The sequence below is a fragment of the Uranotaenia lowii genome, chromosome 1, assembly GCF_029784155.1.
Source record: "Uranotaenia lowii strain MFRU-FL chromosome 1, ASM2978415v1, whole genome shotgun sequence".
In the NCBI taxonomy this organism is placed as follows: Eukaryota; Metazoa; Arthropoda; class Insecta; order Diptera; family Culicidae; genus Uranotaenia; species Uranotaenia lowii.
Genome location: NC_073691.1, coordinates 73,356,225 through 73,376,646, shown reverse-complemented (window position 1 = coordinate 73,376,646; position 20,422 = coordinate 73,356,225). Strand labels below are relative to the sequence as shown.

General features: G+C 35.3%; 1 protein-coding gene across 7 annotated transcripts in view; it reads right to left on the bottom strand.

Annotated features, from left to right (window-relative positions):
* The window catches only part of LOC129749112 (myelin transcription factor 1-like), a 130,363-nt gene that overhangs the window by 15,076 nt on the left and 94,865 nt on the right, over positions 1 to 20,422 (bottom strand). For 4 of the 7 annotated variants that reach the window (XM_055743992.1, XM_055744015.1, XM_055744022.1 and 1 more), the window contains exons 9-13: positions 17,263 to 17,448; positions 17,135 to 17,200; positions 16,949 to 17,067; positions 16,822 to 16,890; positions 16,411 to 16,760 (exon numbers count right to left, since the gene is read on the bottom strand). In XM_055743992.1, coding sequence (XP_055599967.1) covers positions 16,411 to 16,760; positions 16,822 to 16,890; positions 16,949 to 17,067; positions 17,135 to 17,200; positions 17,263 to 17,448 — 790 coding nt within the window. Of the gene's footprint in view, positions 1 to 16,396; positions 16,761 to 16,821; positions 16,891 to 16,948; positions 17,068 to 17,134; positions 17,201 to 17,262; positions 17,449 to 20,422 lie in introns of all 7 variants that reach the window. The other 3 variants (XM_055744037.1, XM_055744030.1, XM_055744001.1) reach the window with 3 other exon arrangements.

Here is a 20,422-nt window from a genome sequence, read left to right as displayed (position 1 = left end):
GATAACTTCTGACATATGACCAAGACTCTGATATTCATGAATAAATTCAGAATACAACCTTTTCAACTCAGAATCCATTGACAATCGTTTCTCCAAACTCATAAACCGTTTCGTGGCGATAACTTTAGAATCTCCAATCCGATTCAAAAAACCTTCTTTTTTAGGCAAAGTTACAACAAACCTTCCACACTCATCTCTGACAGTAGTATTCTTAAAAATCTCTTCACAAGCTGACTCTTCAATCGACTGAACGCTGCGAACATGACATGTTTCGAGCTCCCAAAAACGTGTGAGCTGATCTTGAATATCACCGACTGAACAGACATAAACTTCTGACTGAGAAACTGAATTTTGATTATTGGGCAATCTACCAGACACAATCCAGCCAAAAACTGTATTCTGCAATGTGGGTCCGTTCTCTAACGGCTTCATTCTTCCATCTGACAATAAATCCATATAAAATTCGGCTCCAATTATAACATCAATTGGACCAGACTCATAAAACCCAGGATCTGCTAAACAGGCCGAACTCGGCAGCGTAAGGATCGAAGGATCAAAAGCAGCAGTAGGCAGATCAACTGTTAACCTTGGCAGTACAAAAAATTGCATCCATTCTTTAAACTGGGAAATTCTGGGGGATCTAGAACCAACTTCTGCGGAAACTAACTTCGTTGAAACCATTTGAGACGAGCCGATGCCTTGCACCGACAAAAACGTTGGGGTTTCGTGGAACTTAAGCCGTCGAGAGAATTCACGTGTCATCAAACAATGCTGAGAACACGAATCTAGCAGCGCACGTGCCAGCAGTGTGTTTCCAAAGCGATCCTTGACTCGGATCATCGCCGTGGACAGTAAAATATTACGAGACGGTGTAAACGGAAGTGCTACGTAATTCTGACTTGTGGTGGCTTGTGCGTTGTCTGGATTTGTGTTTGTGTTGTGTGAGTGGGTTTGTTCATGCTGTGTAGTGTTGTTGCTGTTGATTCATTGGCTGCGGTTGCGGTTGAAACGGTATTTGTTGCGCCGAACGCGTTTGACTCTGCTGTCGGTATTGTGCCGAAAACTGCGGCTGTGGAACGGAGGATCTAGAATGTAACATACTGTGGTGCTTCTGCTGACAATGATGGCAAGAACCTCGTTCACAATTTCGGTAGAAGTGGCCTGGCATCAAACAATTTCGACACAGCTTGTTGCGAATGGCAGCATCCATTCGCTCGGGAACCTTCATCCGTTGAAATTTGCCACACTGGAACGGTGAGTGCCATGGATCTGCACAGAACGGACAACGTGAAACTGATCTGATGGTTGTATTACAAACTGTTGATCTCGTCTGACGGGCTTCGGATGGTGGATTTCTTGCAGAGGTGATTGATTGGAGAACAGAGCAGTGACCTTGCAAGAACAGAAGCAGCTCTTCGTACGTTGGGACCTCCTTAGACCCGTAATGCGTCTCCCATTGGCGCAATGTTGCAGAATCTAGTCTAGAACACAACATGTAGACTAATATTGTGCTCCAAGACTCCGTTGGCTCTCCGATTTTCTGCAACATCATCAAGTTTTTCTCAAACTCGCTGATGAGGAAGTTCAGACCATCGTAATTCTCCTTTTTGAGCGGTTCGAGGGCGAAAAGAGCGTCGAGATGAGCCTTCACAATCAGCTTCTTATTTTCATAGCGAACTTGTAAAGTTTTCCAGGCGACGTCGTAGTTTGCCTCTGAAAGCTCAATGTTGTTGATTTCCTTCAGTGCATCACCCTGTAGAGAGGAACGAAGGTATGTAAACTTATCCATAGACGTCAGATGTTCGTTGTCATGGATAAGGCTTCGGAAGGAATCCCGGAATGTAATCCACTCTCTTATTTTTCCACTAAAGGACGGCAAACGTATCTCTGGTAGCTTTACTCTCGAAGTATTTCCTGACGCAGACTGACTCTGACTGTTGCTGGTTGTGTTCACACCTAAGGCATCCTTATCACCTTGGAGTCTAAGGAGGTCACCTCGGATGGCGAAGTATCGGTCATCGAATTGCTGTAGAACCTTGTCGTTTTCCTCTTCACGTTGCTTGGCAATCTCTCCTTTGACTTCACTGTCAGCATCTTTCTGCTCTTTCTCATCCGCTTCATCCAGCAAAAGTTCAATTTTGCTCCGTATTTCAAAAAACTCACTGTATACAGTATCAATCACATGCAATCTCGAACTTAATTGACACCGATCACTTTCAATCTGATAGGTTTGGATGAATCTATCCGTACCATCAAAAATAACATATAACTGCCGTTCACGTTTTAGCAAAGCCTTCAGCGTACTTTTAGACATTGCTACACTTTAAAATATCTGACACTGCACCAAATATGTTACACTTCAATATTAATTCACTGACCGATAAATCAACTCGACGTTCCACAGTACCGCGACGAAACCGACAACTGGCAACCCTATTGACAGCAGCGAGGGGGAGGCAATCAATAAAACACAGCAAAGTGAAAATGATGCGGCAGAATCCGAGACCAACTTACAGCGTACAAGGCTCACACCACATGCAACAAACCAAGTCTTACTCACATGCAAATTCTTTATTTATTTCCACTCAGGTAGGCCACATGCATCAAGCCACCAATCGTACACTTTACCGTTCTCGTTATCAAAAAAACTTTCAGTTCCTCCTGGATCTGCTTCCAAAAAAAACTGCTCCCAGCTGATTGATTGCAATTTTCAATTGCACCAAAATCTGCGATGGCGTCGCGGCGTCGTCTCTCAGCTGCTGTAGCGATGGCGAATCCTGCGTCCAAAATGGTGCAGCTATCAGGCAGGAACAATAGCTCGAACAGCTTCACTATTCCGCGGTCCACGGGGCTTCCACAAATGTCCTGAATCCGGCTCGAAGGACCAAAATGTTGGGGCAAAGCGCTTACCCAATTACACGACCGGTTCGGACACTTTGCGGAATTCGCGGATAGTAAAAAAAAGGCCACTTAAACTTTTCGGTCAAATTCGCGACGGTTTATTATGCGGGGTGATTTCACTTCGACGGTGGTTTAGTTTGGACTGTGCTGCTGCTGCTGTTTCAATCAGCTGTTTCGGCAGTCACGCACTAACACCGACGCAACGGCAGAACTGTCAAGCCGTGCGATGTTTTTTGCTGGGGGTGTTCAAGCATTTTTCAATGATTTTAAATTGTCGATATTTCTGCTATCTTTTTCCTACAAATGTGAATCATCATTCTATTCAGAATAACTCTCTCAAATAGTTTACTTAAAGAAGGAAGCAAACTAATTGGTCGATAGCTTGAAGGCTCTGAAGCACTTTTTCAGGTTTCAAAATTGGAGTTACTTTGGCATTTTTTTTATTTATTTACATTTATTGAAGATATTTACTTAAAAAATTGAAATTGCTTTCAGGCAACTTTTTGATAAGAATATAGAAAATCCCATCTTCCCCCGGGGCTTTCATATTTTCAAATTTTTTGAGAATCAATTTAAGTTCTTCAATATTTGTCTCATAGGAACTTTCAAAAACATTTTGCTTTGAAAGAATATCATCAAATTTAAGGGAAATTTTAGCATCAATTGGAATAACATCGTTTAAATTAAAATTACGAGCAGATTCAAATTGTTGGGCTAATTTTTGAGCTTTTTCTGCATTAGTTAAAAGAAGTTTATTCCCATCTTTCAAAGTAGGAATTGGCTTCTGGGGCTTTTTTCGAATTTTCGTTAATTTCCAAAATGGCTTTGAGTAGGGTTTGATGTCCTCTACTGCTTTTGCAAAATTTTCGTTACGAATAAAATTTAAACGACGTTTGATCTCTTTTTGAAGGTCGCAATAAATAAATTTCAAATAAGGATCCCTAGTACGTTGATATTGGCGACGACGAATGTTTTTTAGTCGTATCAAAAACTGAAATTCATCATCGATCAAAGGTTGATTAAATTTATGTTTAACTTTGGGTATTAAAGCGGCTTTAGCATTGACTATTGAATTTGTCAAATTTTCAACAGCCAAATCAATATCTTCTATTGAATTGAGGGAAACTTTTATATCCAAATAACGTTCAATAAATTTTCAATGTTGCTCCCAGTCAGCTTTTTAAAAGTTACATGTTGATTTTTCAATGGGACCTTGGGATAAAAAAAAGTTACTGGAAAGTGGTCTGAATCGAGGTCCGTATGAGTAACTAATTGACTACAATGCTCGCCTAAATCCGTTAGAACCAAATCAATTGTGGAGGGATTTCTATTTGAAGAAAAACAAGTTTGCCCATCAGGTTATTCAACAGTATAATAACCTGCAGAGCACTCATTAAATAAAATATTCTCATTTTAATTTCATGAAATATTATTCCAAGATCGGTGTTTTGCATTAAAGTCACCAATAATAATAAAAAAAAAAGATTTGTTTTTGGTGAGTTTTTGTAAATCTCCCTTCAAGAAATTTTTCTGTTCACCGCTAGATTGGAAAGGCAAGTATGTGGAAACAATTATAATTTTCCCCATTCAATTCCAATTGTTTCTTAGACTTTTGAATTGAAAGAAGGATGAAGTCTAAATTTGAGACGTCTATTGATGACAATAGCTACACTCCCACCTTGTCAATTCAATCGTTTCGTAGAATTTTTATGAAAGCTTTGCTTTTCAAGTTATTGTCTGGCTTTAAAAAAGTTTCAGTGACGGCAGCAATATGTATGTTTTGAGTTTTCAAAAATAAAAAGAATTCATCTTGGTTAGCCAGCAAAGATCTAGCGTTCCAACTCAGAAAATTTAAAAATCTTTGTGGATCCATGAGGGAATCGTTAAGACATAATAATATTGTTAGCATAATTAAAACAAGTTTGGAAAGCTTCAAACATTGAATGTTCTTTCAACATAAGGTGCATCATTTCTATTAAAGTTTAGTGTTAATTTCACTAATTTCACCCAAATCAACAAAATTGTTAGGATCAGAGAATGGAAGAGAAGAAAAGGTATTTGAATTTCGGGATTTCAAAACAATTTATTACTCTCATTACTTGATATTTAATTGGTTTGACTCATGTCTCTCTAACGAGTATTTTTTTTAGTCATCTTTAGAATGCAAATAAATATTCCAAAGACACTAATAGAATACATGTTTAACACATTAACATGACAGCACGTACCTTTGTCCATGCCGTTGCACCATCATGCATGTATGGAAATTCGAAACCCGGGAGAGGCAGGAAAGGAAAATTGTTACAAATTTCCGCCCTTGTATCCCTGATAGCAATCTTCCAGCCAGGGCAGTGTCGTAAGGTAAAGCTGAAAAAAAAAACTCCCAAAATAAAAGGGAAAACTGCCTTGACTTTGTAGCTACCCAGAACGATAGTTCCGGTGTGATGGCCGCAACAATAAAGAAATCTATCTTGCTGTGTTTTTTTTTCCCGTCGTTCCCTATTTTCCGATGTGGAGGAGTCGAAGTTGTTTGGACAAATGAAGAGCAAAGAAAAGGGTCACTTTCCCTTAGTTTGCGACACAAGCAAAAGAGTAAAAAAAACGTCGGAAAACATCATAATTTCGGATGGTTACCGTTTTTTTCTTGCTGCTTCTTCCTCCTAATACTCTCACTTTCTCGGAAGGGGTGAATAGCGGAAACAAGTGGTTTGCAGAGTGTTGGGGGTGGTGCTGGAAACTACCCTGTCGATTTAGCTAGCTACACTGTACTGGCTTGTCCTGGTCTAGGTTACATTTGGGGAGAGAGAAAAAAAAACCATTTGAACGTGCCTGCTCACACAGACAATTTACGAGCGATCATATCTCGATGAGTTTTGTTATTTTATGCTTTTTATGACTTTATTGAATTTGATTCGCCGGAACGGTTTCCGTTTTTTTTAGGGGGGTGTTTTTTGTTGCTGCTTCCCGATGGTCCGTTTTGATGAAGTCAAACGGTGGCGCCCAGTAGCTGGACGTGGCATTTTATCCGGCTTTGGAAGGATTTTTTTTACTTCTATCGGACTGATAGTTTAGGTTAACCAAAACAAGATTAGAGACGATTATCTTTACTGAGCTGTTGACTTCTGGATATGATCCTCTCTGAAGGGAGACGTTTTAAGGGATTGTTTATTTTATTTTGTTTTTTTTTAATGGTTTATGGCATTTTATAGCGATGAAAAATCATTTTAAGAAATATAATTTTAAAAAGTTTTTTTTTGCAAAATATTGGACAAACTTTCCAAACTTGTGACATCAAAGGAATTTCATTGTGTTTTTAAACAACAACAGAAATTAAAACTGTCGACAATCAAGAATTGTTGCATAAAAACCTCTTCCATGGATCTGATATGGCATTGTGAGCAAACTTGTTTGTTTTTGTTGTTACCTGTCGTTTGTTGTTGTTACTGATTTGTTTAAATTTTTAACTTTCTTCTTTTAAGAATAAATCTGTAAGAGCCTTATTGACACGTTCGTTGCATCTACTACAAAATATTTCCAACTTTGTTGAGCCAGAACATCATCTGGAGATATCGTTTCGGCTGGAGGACAGGAATTCGGTAATAATTTGAGATTATTTTGAATATAATTGATGACTTCATATTGATGTATTCACTAATCAAAATAAGACATATTTTTAGGTGGGTGACGCTTGACGACGAACGTGTTTAACCATAAGATTCCAGGAAACTCGTATTTGAATCAAGCCATATAAAATGTAGGGGAGATTAGGGCATAATGGCCACCTTAAGGAAAACGCTTATTTAACCATAGAAAATAGATATAATATGGAGGTTACATTATTGTTTCGTGTTCAGACACTTGAAAAGCCTATTTCATAACGGGCTGAAACTTGGAAAACCAGATGAAAACGTTAAAAAATGCATTTTAAAAAAAAAATTGCCAAAAGCTGAAAACCAGCCACTGTAGGGGCATAATGAGAACCCCCCTGGGGCAGTATAAGTACCATTAATCAAGGCACGACGAGCGTTCTCTGCCGGGGAATCTAGCAGCGAATTCAACTCGATGAAGTCAGGTGAGTCGTAGATTCATCAAACAAAGCAATATCAAAATAATCTAGGTCTTTTTGTAGAATATAAACAATTCACACCCGCTCATACATTATGTTTCTGGTGATTTGTTTGGTGGATGATGCTACTAGCCCATAGGTCGGCAACCAGCGGCTCGCGAGCCGCATGCGGCTCTTTTGGTGAAAAATTGCGGCTCTTTAGCTCAATGTGTGAAAATTTTGAAAATACAAATTTTTTGAAATTTTCAAGAGTAAACGGACGCAACATTAATTTTCCGTCAGTTAAGATAATATTTGCCAGGATAAAAAAAAACCCAAAAAAACTACTATAGAACAAATTAACAGCATCTTGTCAGTTCGCAACCAAGTTGAGATTTAGAAATCAGTCAATGTTCTTCATAAAAGTCTGATATAGCATTTGAAAGCTTGGAGAAATTTTTCTTTGGTGGTACGGGAAGTTTTCCGTTGAATTTGTTTTCTTTGTTGTTCTGATTTAATCGGATAAACACCGAGCAGTTTTTTATCGCCAAATACTGTCCTAACTGTTGAGATTATGAAATGGAGTTTGTTTTTCTTGAATTGCATATTTTAAAAATAAATTTGCTTTACCACCGTTCTGATCAAATAAGAACATCAGATGATGATTTAAATAATGCTTAGAACTCTGATAATAATTGTTATATGTGCATTAAAATTTCTTTCTTAAATTTTTTTTCAGATATTGATGAACAAATGAACAAATTTTCAAGTTTGTTAAAAAATACTTTTGTAAACCGGGAGCTGAGTGCTGGATCTAATTTTAGAATTTCATAAATAATATGAATGATTTTAGGTATTTATTCGAAGGAGCAACTATACTTGGTAGAGAAACATTTTCTTCCAAAAACTTTAATTTATTTTCTTACAACTTTTACATCCTTTTTTTTATTCTAAACTTAATTTTTTCACCATGTTCCTGCAATTATTTTAAAAACGTCATGCATGTTTTAAAAGTTAATTTTGATTTCTAAGTTTTTATCATAATTTTGGTTTTGGTTTGTTCTATGAAGTAAAGATCAAAATAACGCCAAAAAAACTAAACTAAACTGAAAGTATTTTAAAATTATGTTTTTGACTGTTTGAAAGATTTCAAATTGTTTTGTTGGAAATATTGAAAAATTAAAATAAATTATTCACACAATCGCTAAGGGAACCGCTAACAAACTACTACAACGATTAACATTACAAATTCGCAAGCGAAAACTGAGAAATCATTCAACAAATTGTTAAGACACGAATGCCATACAGATGGTAAAGTGTCTCAAATAAAATAATAATAAAAATTCATCAAATTAAAATATTTGTTTGAAAAAATCAAATAGAATAAATTGTATAAAAATTTAAAATATGAATTTGTGATTAGAATTCATAGAAACTTTGACAGAATGATTAATCTGAATTCATGATGTATTTGAGACTCAGAGGTTTAGACATTATTTTTAAGATTTGCTTGTAATAAAAAAAAATTTAATCGTATTATTATCAGATCACATTTAACGACCGATCTTTAAATTTTGTCAAATTTTGACTAATTTTTTTCAATCCTTAAAATGGTCATTTGTGAATTAAATTTTTTTGGTTTATTTATTATAAGGCCCGAAATACATGTATATATACATACATATATACATGTATATTTGAATATTTATCTATTTAAAATGATAGTTTTATGCGCATAACAAATAAATTAACCTCAATGGCTTTTAACAGATGTTCAAAACCAAAAAAATTTTAGGCTTATTCGTAGAATTTTAGGAAAAATAATAATACTGTCAAACCCTCGTTAAGTTTTTTTTATATTGATTAACCTCTTTTAGTATGCATTTTTATGATATAAAATTGTCAATGCTTCTTCTTAATATTTCAACAGAAAACATCGAAAGTCTATCTTTATAATCTGGGAATAGGTGTTAGGAAAGAATTGTAAGGAAAGTTTCAAATGATAAATTTTATCAGATCACAATGGCAAATCGCCAAAATTTCAACACTACTAAGCTGTTCTCGTTTTGAAAATGTATTATTCAGAAGAAAGAAAATCGCTTCCGTTTGCCAACAAAACAACGAAAATCTGTGGCCATGTGAAAAGAATAATAAAACTGAGTTAACATCAGGATGCAATGTATCTCAGCGATCACCATTATTTGTAGTAAGGATAAACTGAAGTGCGGCTCTTTCAAACTTGGAAATTTCCTTAATTTGCAATTTTTGGCTCTTCTGTCTCAAAAGGTTGCCGACCGCTGTACTAGCCGTATAAAGTAACAATCAAAAAATCGATCATAAATTGTAAATGTAAAAAAATCACCTCGAACAGAAATCGAACTGTAGTCTTTTGATTACCTCTCCGACACCTTACCAATAGTCAAGTTGTAGCTCTATAAATCAATTTTAATTCGCTACTAGACTCTACGGCAGAAAATGCTCATCGTGCTTCGATCAATGGTGCTCTACATGCCCCGAGTCAATAAATTCAGGTAAAAATGTGTTTTAAAATTGATAAAAGTTAAAAATCAAAAATTTTATGATGGTCAAAATTAAGAAACAATTTGTACAACATGTTGCAGTGCGTACTTTATAGATCAAGGTGAGTTTAAGATCATAAGAGCTTATTTCGTGATGTTCAAAAATTATAATATTTTCGTTACTTGAGACCTAGCTGATTTTTTTTTAAAATATCTCTGTAAAGATGATAAGGAGATTCCTGTTTTTGTGAAAAATTAATGCTATAGGAAGTTCGAACAAATCCTTATGAAAATTTATTTAAGAAAATACGTACTTTTGTAGAAAAGAGTAGTGCTTATTTTGCCCTGGGTGCTCGTTAAACCCTTATCTCCCCTATCCTTCTAAAATAATCATTATCAAAACCTGCAACAACTTTTTCGAAAAATCATTTTGTTCTTGAATCTTTAAAATTACAGTTTATTGTTCAGTTATTAAGGTACTTCCTATAGATACATTATCAGTCAAAGACAAAACTTTTTATAAATTTATATTTATATTACTTCAAACATATCATATTGTCGAAATCTATTGATTGGTGCAGTTCATTCTTTTTTTTCCTAGGGCTTAACCACTCGCTACTGAAGCTCAAGACGCAATTTTTAAAAACCCCGCAATAGTTTTTGCGGTATTTTATCTCAGGCTTCAGCTAGATGGTGCTTCAGAACATCAAAACCGTCATAATTTGTAGAGCAGACTTCGAACTTCAATATACCCTATACAGACAAGTCCATAGGGTTCTGAACACACCGGCCACCTCGAGACGGGAAAGTTGAGAAATGTGTCTTTCTGTCATTTCACAGTCAGGAGCTAGGCAATTACAGGACTACGATAAGGCCCAAGCCCATTTTTCCAACAAAAAACATTTTAATTTAAAATTACCAAACTTATCCTCTGACAGCTTGTGAGGAGTGAAGAGGTTGTCTATTACGATGAAACCACCAGAAAGGCATCCACTTACCCCTGACGGCCAATCAGCTGAGCGTTATGAACGGAATCCGCACCATACAGGAACCCCACCACTACAACGAACAGCCACAGATGACAGCGAGAGAGAGAGACAGCAAATTTACCATCCACCCACCACCCAACTACCCCACTTTGAAGAATGCACCTACGTACTTTCCGGGCTTTGAAGGAAAAGTAATTCGTTAGCACCATTTGCATTATATAATTCCCCATTCGTGTGCTATCACTTGCCCTAAACACTCGTCGAAATCATTCCCGTTTATTTTTCGTTTAAGTTTAAATATAGTATGTATAGTTTGCTCGAATAAATGTGTAATTATTAGTGTCGTGTTTTTATAAGTCGTCGCGTTAGTTTTTTTTTGTCCGGAACGTCCCAAAATTGGGAAATTAATCAGTTGAGAAAGGCTCAACCCAACCAACACCGAGGAACCAATCTTCAGGCATCAATCCCAAGGCAGAGGATCCAACTCCCACAGGCATCCATATAGTCCAGCAATCCACCAGATACCAGGCAAGGTAATCCCACCCCAACAGAGGTTTTTAAAGCTTCGTATTAATCAAATCACTTTTAGAGTCATAAAGTAAATTCAAATGACCCTGTACTTTCTAGGTTTAAAAAAAGACCTAATGGTTTGTCTACCCGATCCCGATCAGGAGAGCATATCAAAATAATTAATCAAACGTATCTCACCAAGATATTTACATCTGATACAGTTATTATTAAATAATTAAAATTTTCGATTTTAAGTTTCTCCAATTAGAATTATACCTTATTTTGATTGACAGACTTGAATGGGTTTGAGCTCATTTTCAATAATGAGGGTTTTTTTTTGGATTGTCTTAAAATAAAATGATCATAACTTATTTTGATATACGTACAACTTTTAATGAAACACGGACATCGAAGTCAACGGCTCAAGACGTACTTTACTGGGTTTCGCTCAACAGATCCATAATTTTTGGGAGACAAAAATTGGAGCATGGTTTTTAGCAAATAATGTGGTTTATTGACTAACCACTAGAAATTCTTCACGAAACATTCATATCTTGATGAGTTATACTTTTGATAGATTTTGTTCTGCCCAATATCTAACTGTGGTATCTGAACGAGATATAATCTTTAAAGGAGCATATCTATAACTGATATGGTTTAGGTATGATCGTATAGATTTTTTTTATATAATTTGAGATATTTTAACATCCTACGAGTACTGAATTATGACGCCTTGAAAATCTGCGCTCCCAGTGCCAATCCGTCTTTCTATCGGAGGCCCAATGAAAAAAATTTTTTTTTTTTAAGTAGCAGCAGCCATAAAAATTAGCGCTCCGTGAGCCAACTTGTCTTTCTACCGGAGGCCGAATCAGATACTAATGTTCTTATTCTACCAACCACGCCATTGTCGTGATATAACGATTCATACGAATCTCAATTCAGAGATTCACTCAGACACGTCTGTCGCTCTCAAGAATAGATCTATGACTGACTTTGTTTTGTTTTTTTTTTTGCCTAGTGCAGCCAAACGTAGCCACAGAAATGTCTGCTTTGATTGGAATTTTCAAATTCTTATATCTTTAAATCTCCCATAACTTTTTGTGTTTGTTTTTGCTATAAAAAATAGCAATAACTGTTTTGAAAGCGATCCATCCAGTCCTGAATTAGCGCAACGTGTTTTTATTTTGTATGAAGTCTGTTTGGGGAAACAAAATTTTTCATTCCACAATCGCCAGAGATGTACTGAAAGTTCCACAAAATTGATGAAAAATATTTCTTGGTTCTGGCAGTACAATTCATGTGAACAAAGCACAAACCTCACGTGTATTCCAGAAAAGTTGTTGATGTTATACACAATTATACACAATTTTTGTTTTTAAAATTAATTATTTTGATTTTAGCGTTTTTGACTGTTTATTTGAACGGTGTAACGTATGATGATAGTAAAAAAACCTCAAAAACTGCTTTATACAGCCTGGTAATTTATTGATTTACATATAGGGGAGAGTGGGGATACTTGATCCCCTTTTCTTATTTTCACCAGATCTTTTTGGAAAAAATTAGCAACTCGCCGTCTTTGTCATTTTCTGACAGCTTGTAACTTTAAGTTTCTATGCTCCAAAAATTAGAACGATACTTGAACCCGTTGATGAACTAGAAGCATTTTAGTGGGAGTAAAAAAATTGCGATTTTTCTGAAGTTAGGGGAGATTTGATCCCCTTTTGAAGAAGACTTGATCTTTTATTTAGGAAGCCCTAATCCTTGTATAAAAATCAAACAAGACCCCAAGATAGAATGTTAATTGACTATTTTGGTCATATTTGTTCTCATTTCACAATTTATAGCAGACATAAGGAGAAAATTCTATAACTTTGTCTCAACGCTAATAACATTGCATACTTAAAGGCGCTATTTTTTCTAATTAAGAGAAACTTAATTATTTTTGCTCTTGTCTTCAGACAATTGTTTGATAATATTAGTTTTTGGATTAATATTAGTAATTTCGTAATCAGCAATAATAACGATCAATTCAGAAGAAGAATATGTCATTTGGAAGGGGGATCAATTGTACTCAACACTAGGGGATCAATTGTACCCATAATCAACATTTTAGAAAACTTTTTCTGAAAAAAGTTGAGAGTTTTCCATTGCTTTGAAAATATGGCATTATGAAGTTAATTTTACGCTCGAACGATTGATACATTGGAACAAATATTTTTTTCATAATTTTCCCATGTAAGGAACATTTTAAAGTGATGAAAAAAGATCTTCAAGTTACATTTTGTGAAATTTTTCAAACAAAGGTCAATTACTCAAACAATTATTTAGTTAAAAAAATTTAAACTACAAGCATTGTTATTTTGCTCATTTTGGCACATTTTTCTAGAACATTTGATCTATGTAAGACATTCCAGTTTCGAGATATAGCTAAGGAATCAAGTATCCCCAGGGATCAAGTATCCTCATTCTCCCCTACATATATACTTTTGCAAAAACATTTCATGGAATTATTGAAAGCTCTAACAAGCATAGTCTGCCATTTTTAGATATTTTTCAATGGATTCAAATTTTTATTTAGAAATAGTTATAATCTTTTTCATTAAATCCTTAGCTGCTTTTCATGTTAACAAAAAGTTTTGCTAAAAAAATAGTCAAAACCAAAAATCAAAGATCAACTTCATTCCAAGCTTGAATTTTCATTTGAATTTTCTGTATGATTTAATGTGCTAAAAATTCTTCTTTTGTACAAGTTTCCATGCAAAATTGAAAGCCGTTGCGCTTACCCAGAAATCAATCGAATTATCTAAGATTTTACACTGGTGTTTGGTGGCCCAAAAGACATTGAATATCTACCAGATAAAGCTTTTCTGGTTAAATTTAAGCCTTTTTTTATCAGATTTGAGCTTCTCAGATGGTTTTGAGCTTTCATATCCAATGCTATCAAGACAAAAAAAATCTCAAATCTGAAAAATAAAAAGCAATCCAAAGAAAAATGTCAAAAATATCGAAAAATAAACAGACCAGAGCTAGCGGCTACAATATCGTCTCTTGATAGCCATATTCAAAATTATACCGCTTCGATCAGACTTGGTAAGAAGTGATGATAAGAATAAAAAAAATTTAAACGATATTTTTTAAATGATGAAGTAGAATTTGAAAATGATGAAAATGAGTTTCTGGAATGGAATGAAATGGAATTCCAATAACGCTAAAACCTGGAAATTTGAAGAGAAACGTCGTCGTGGCTAATTTTTTAAACTTCGATATATTCATTATTCTTTATAAGTCGCGAATGCCATAAAGATGGTAAAATGACTATAATCTAAACAAAAAAAAATTATTCTTTAATATTTTGGTAACCAGCTAAGCTTTTATAAAGCTTTTATGAAACATTTTTGGTTTTTTTTTTTATTTATTCTGTTAGTTCTTCGAGATTTTTTTTTATTTTTTCAAGCAAGGATGATGGTTAATGAAAGATAATGATCTGGTAAAATTGAGCATCTTTTGTACTGACAGTCAAGATTTTAGGTAAACTCTGTATGAAAGAGTATCTTGAAATAAATACGCCTCGTCAAGTCTGATGGTCAATCAAGATGTAATTGATGGAAAATAGGCCAGAAAAAGTATGTTCAAATACTTTACATTGTGAATCCGTCAACGTGGCGTCTTCTTGTGCACTTCGATTTTGTAACCAACATGGCATTAGTCAATTAAATGCTTAAAAGCTTTCTTATGGTCAGATAAAAGAGTAATTAGTTTTATAATGGTTGTATCAACTATCTTATCGCCATCTTGAGATGGCGGCTTCCACTCAACTTTAAAATGTTGTAAACGACTTCAGATCGCATGAAACCCAAAAAATATTGGTATTTGGGTGAAAAGACTAAACGAGTAGAAGTCGAATTCCATTATCTGACGCCATATTTCAATCCAAGATGGCGGCTTTCGCTGAACTTTAAATGCTGTAAGTGACACAAAATAGCATTGAACCGTCCCTAAATGGGTATCTGGTGAAAGGACTAAACTAGAAGAAGTCGATTTTTCCCTTTTCGATGCCATCTTTAAAACCAAGATTATGTTTATTGGGGTTTTAATAGAGCATTCAGGACAATTTGTAAACAACTTAAACAGTGTACTTAGTAAAAGCTTTTTTATAGTTTTCAAAACTACATGAAAACAAATGTTCGAATCAAGAATCTGAGCATTTCTCATGACCACAATGAAACAGTTATAAAACTGTTATAATGCTAGTTTTCATGATCTGTGTTTCTTGGGTATAATATCGAATGAAAATCCAGTATGTTAAGCTTGTAAACACATCCGAATAAACCCTTCTGGAGATTATCCCTCTTTTCAAAATGGATGGTCTTCAAATGGACCCGCAGGAGGGTATATTCAAGTGTTTTGAGGGTTTTTATTCTTGGACACGACATGAATGTTGTAGCACAAACAAGTCATGTTTGTTCTGAAAAGGTAGCAAACGCTTTTGCAACGAAAATGTTACATTTCAAGCCACAAGTACAGATAGCTTTCAAATCGAGAAACTTTAACAGTTTAATATGCTTGAAAATGACTGCCATCTTTTCCTTCCCGATCGCTGTATTATACTCTTGTCTAAGAAGAGGTCTGAACTCTGCTTTGTCTTGGACGGCAAATGTCTGTCATGAAGCATAACGCCTTTCATTTCCTATTCAAAATAACACATTCAACTGACCTTTCAAAGGAGCACCCTCTCATTTTTCGATGAAAAGTCGCATTTGCATCGTACAGTTGATAGTTAAATGTAATAAAATTGTTAAAAAGGGAATTTAGCTCAGTTTGTTACAGGACAGGTAGCAGCCACTTTGAAAACCACTGTTTTATAATCATCCGACTCTTTCTGTTTTAGAGATGACAAAGATGGCACTACTAGTTTATTTCTGAAAGTTTGGTTGTGATCTCAATTACAATAACTAGTTTAAGCACCAATTTACGGACAATTTTTCAACATTATTTCGCGGCAGTAGTTGATCTTCAAAGCGAACGAATTGATGCACAAAATGAAGTTATTTTGAGATAAAATGTGTTCGCTATGAACGTTGGCGTGGATTTTTTTTTAGACAATTTTTTGTGTTCATAGTATATTACAATACATTTACAGCCAAAATATCCTATTTGGTGGGTAAAATCGACAAAAAAAAGCTTTTTCCGTTCCACAAAATGCACCTTTTAAACCTCAAAGACTTGGAGAGCTAAGTTGAGAATATTTTTCTAACAGTGTTTGTTGGAAGTTTGCTCATTAATTTAAGTTAACCGAAACTAATTAAACTAAAGACACGTTAGGTGAAACTCTTCGACAGGATTCCGTTTCATCTCCCTCAACACTTCGCAGAGCGTGCGAAGTATCGAGATGACAAAATCGGTTCTTTTCCTTTGGATCATTGTCAACCAACCTGAGGTTACGTACCCGATCGACGTGATCTAGCTGTGACTCCATCGCACTGATGTCGGTTTTGAGTCGCAGCATCTGCGACTCGACTCGGGCATTCTCACGCTGCAGCTCCGTTATTTCCGCTTCCAGCGAAAGAAGATCTTCACCGTTACCTGTGGGTCCAGAAGAATTGGGAGCACTTTGAGAGTCGGACCTTATCGGAGTTGTTGCCTTCAATGGCAGGAAGGAGTCCTGAACAGAGTATCTACCGCTTTCGTTATGATGTTGAGATTGGCTCTGCTCTCTGAGGGCTTGAGCGTTAACGATCGATCCGTCACTTGCTTCACTGCTCCGAGTGTCATTGGAGGTGACTAAGTCGTTAATGCCTGTTTGAATAAAAATAAGTTACTTAATCATCCCATGAGAAATCATTCTAAATTCACATACCACCGAAGCTCTTTGTCAATCGATCGGACTCATCATCGGAATACTTCATCTTTTTGGAAGCGGATAACACTGACAAAAAAAATGTTGATATATAATCAGATAAACTATTTCAGGGTTTGAAACTCACTGTCACAACCTGGTGACGGGGAACCAGAATCGCTGCCAAATTTGATCGGTCCACCCAAGGATCCTCCAGAATCAATCACACGAAGACGATTCCTGCTAGCGATAGGACATCCGGATGCACTTCAAATATCAAACAAATTTTAATGTTAACATTTGTTCAGAACAAATAAAAAACAAAAGATCTCACCTTCGATGAGAAAGGAATTTCCCAGTCGAATGGCCGGAGCCGTCACATCCCGGTATAGGACATCTGCTTATTGATGGAAAAGAAAAATTTTAAGGACCATTCAAATGCAGATTTTATGTAAAACCTACCTCAAGGGTTCCGCTTCGGACCCGTCGCGTGGTTTGTTCTTCGGCTTTGTGGCCCTCGGGCAACCGGACAAACTCCTGTGGGAGGCGTAGTTACCAGTTGAGTGTCCGGATCCGTCACAACCCGGAGTAGGGCATTTGAGTTCTTGGGAGCTTGCATGGTGATACGAACGGGCCAGACCAGAAAGTCTGAAAGAGAAAGAAAATGTTACTAAAAATACTACTAAAAATGTTTCTTATCTCGAAAATACAACAAGTTACGTCTGGAAGTTTCGCTCAATTGATCAGTCGTTATGTTTTGAATTTGTAAATACTCCGATTGGTCCAACTCGAAAAACCAGTTATGCCGTTTATCGGGCGATATTGTAGAGTGAAAAAAATATTTTTTTTTTGTGTTATAAATTTATTGAATAAGCACCACTACAATAAAATTAACTAGATTTTTACGAAAATGCTGACAAAACTTTTCATTTCAAATTTCTTATATTTAGTTTACTCTACAAAATTTCATTACAACCAACCAGAAAATCTAACTCGTTACTATACCTCCATTAGTTTGTTCAAAGATGTGAGAGATTTTAGAGTTTTTTCTCCCTATCGGTGAAATAATACAAAAGGCCCTTAAATTAATCCATTGCTAGCCTAGCGATCTAGCTTAGCGAATTTATCAAGGGTGTTGATCATCTGAATGCTACTTCTAGCAGTGGTTCTCATGCTGAGTTAAAAGGCTACAACTACAATTCTAACATTTTCTCTGGAGCTTTATTGCTAATTCAGGACTGATTGAATTGATTCCAAAAATTGTATTGCTATTTGCGGCAGTTAAAGCTGCCCAAAAAGTTATGGGAGGAAAAAAACTAAAAATTTGAAATTTCCAAACAAAGCTTGCACCAGAAAAGAATGAAATAAACAAGACTAAAACAGTATTACACTCCTGACTAAAACCAATATATCTCACTTGTTTCCCAACCAATTTTTACAAAATTTATAGTTTCGGAAACCTCTAAACTTAAATATGTTTTTCAGGCATTATTAACATACAACACCTTGGTTTTCCGTTAATCAAATTCCAAGAAAAAAAATTTACAAAAAAACGTGCATCGAAAAATACTGCATATTCACTACGGAATACTAAAAAAAATACTTAGTGTCCAAGAAAGCTGAGGTTAGTAACTATAAGTTGCACATAATTATAAATTATTTTGAATTTTTTTTTTAAAATCATGACCACAAAAAATGAAAAAAAAGGGATGTTTAGTGATAATATTTGTGTGAAGTTATGTAATTAGACCACAAGAATCGGTATGAAATTGGCTTTGTGATGAATATAGCGAAAATGCAAAGTTGAATTTTAGTGCAAGAAAATTAAAAAAAAAAGTTGTAAATTGACAAACAGATCGAATAACAGGTACCTTTGAAAATTCGTCAAAATTCCTGTGTTTTGTATTTTGACGATCTAAAATTGCAAAAATGTGCCAAATTACATCAACTTTTCAATTTTTTTTTTCAAAATTTAGCTGGTTTGACTTAAACAATTTTCACGGTTCATTGATTGAAGAGTACGGTTTTGACACCACTTTTTTACTTTTTTGTTGTGGTCATGTTCTTAAAATTTTAAAAAATATATACTTATAGCTTCTAACTTCAGCTTTCTTGGACACTAAGTGAAATTTAGCATTCCCTAGCAGATCGACAGTATTTTTTCCTTAGACTTTGAATAACGAAAATTCAAGAGTTGTGCTGAATATTGAATATGAAAAATATATTTGAGCAACGTTACGAGATTTCCAAAACTATTAATTTTGAAAAAAATAGATATAGCTGTTTTAAGCGAGGGGTGTCATATTGACTCTCAAGTCTGATAAGGGAGTTTTTTTCCTGGACTTTCAAGGTGCGCCCATAAAAAATGGAATGATACAAAATTAAAGAATTGATTTAGAGTCTTTGAAGAAATTGTTTCATTTAGCAGCACCCGAATAAAGTTACAAGCCGCCAAACATCCAGTAATGTAATCAGCGGTCGAAGAACCGGGGTAAATTACCCCAAATGGGGTAAAAGTGAAATTCTTGGGGGTAACAGTGAATATTTTGTGAGTGAAAAGTGTACATTTTCATTTTGCAAATTTTTGAATTTGTTGGTTTTATTTCGAAAGTGAAGAATTAAGCGGTATACGCAAAAGTGAATATTTCCCCTGAAGCATTCAAATAACTCGCTTTGAGAGCTCGCTTAGTGTTTACGGATTAGTTTTTTTTTCCTCTTCGTCATGGAGTTATATCAACTTAAATAAAAATGTTTTGGGGTAATGATTCAAAAAGTTCCCCGACCCCTGGTGAAAATTTACACTCAATACCGGATTTAGGTTAAATCCTGTCCAAAAAATTTAATTTGAATTTCGATTCTTGGATTAAAATTGGAATTAAAAATTCGATAGAGAAACTCAATATCACTGATTGGTCCAATTTAAGCAATGAGAGTTGTTTTTTGAATTTTTCAATAGATTGTCGTAGACGGAGAAAGGTTGTATAAATCAACGTAAATTTTCATAATGAATGAGAAGCTTTACATTGTTCATACTCAAATAAGCTTGAAAAAAATTAAACGTGTTATAAATCACTTCTTTCGTATACCTATCATTGGCCCGAAAAGAAGTAACATGCAAAATTTAATCTAGATTGAACTGCTGTAGTAGACTCAGTCAATTTGGTATCTTTTTCTAATTTCTCAAACCCTGGGGTTTTAAAAACTTCGTGTTGCATCATAACTCATACAAGATTTATTGCAGAATTTTTAAGCAACGTTTACATAAGTAAATTTGAACTTTTAGGTTTGTATGGGAGAATTGAATGTTTTGTTTTGAAAAATCAATCATTGTATCAATATAACAAATGAAATATTTTCTAAGCATTTCTCTGACAGCGGGCCCTTGACGGCCTCGACATCGAATGCTTTTAGTATCTTCATAAAATCTTCGTGTTTCTCGTCCGAACTGAACCCGCCAGCGTCTCCAAGGGTTTCTTCTACGGGGCGCAACACCAACCTCTATGGAGACGCAACACCCCAGCACTATGGAGACCTCCAAGCCCGTCGACTCAGTCGCGCTGCTTCCCGCCCTTATCTTCAGTCGTTCCGGCCCTGAGTTCGATTGTTGTGACGATTGTGATAT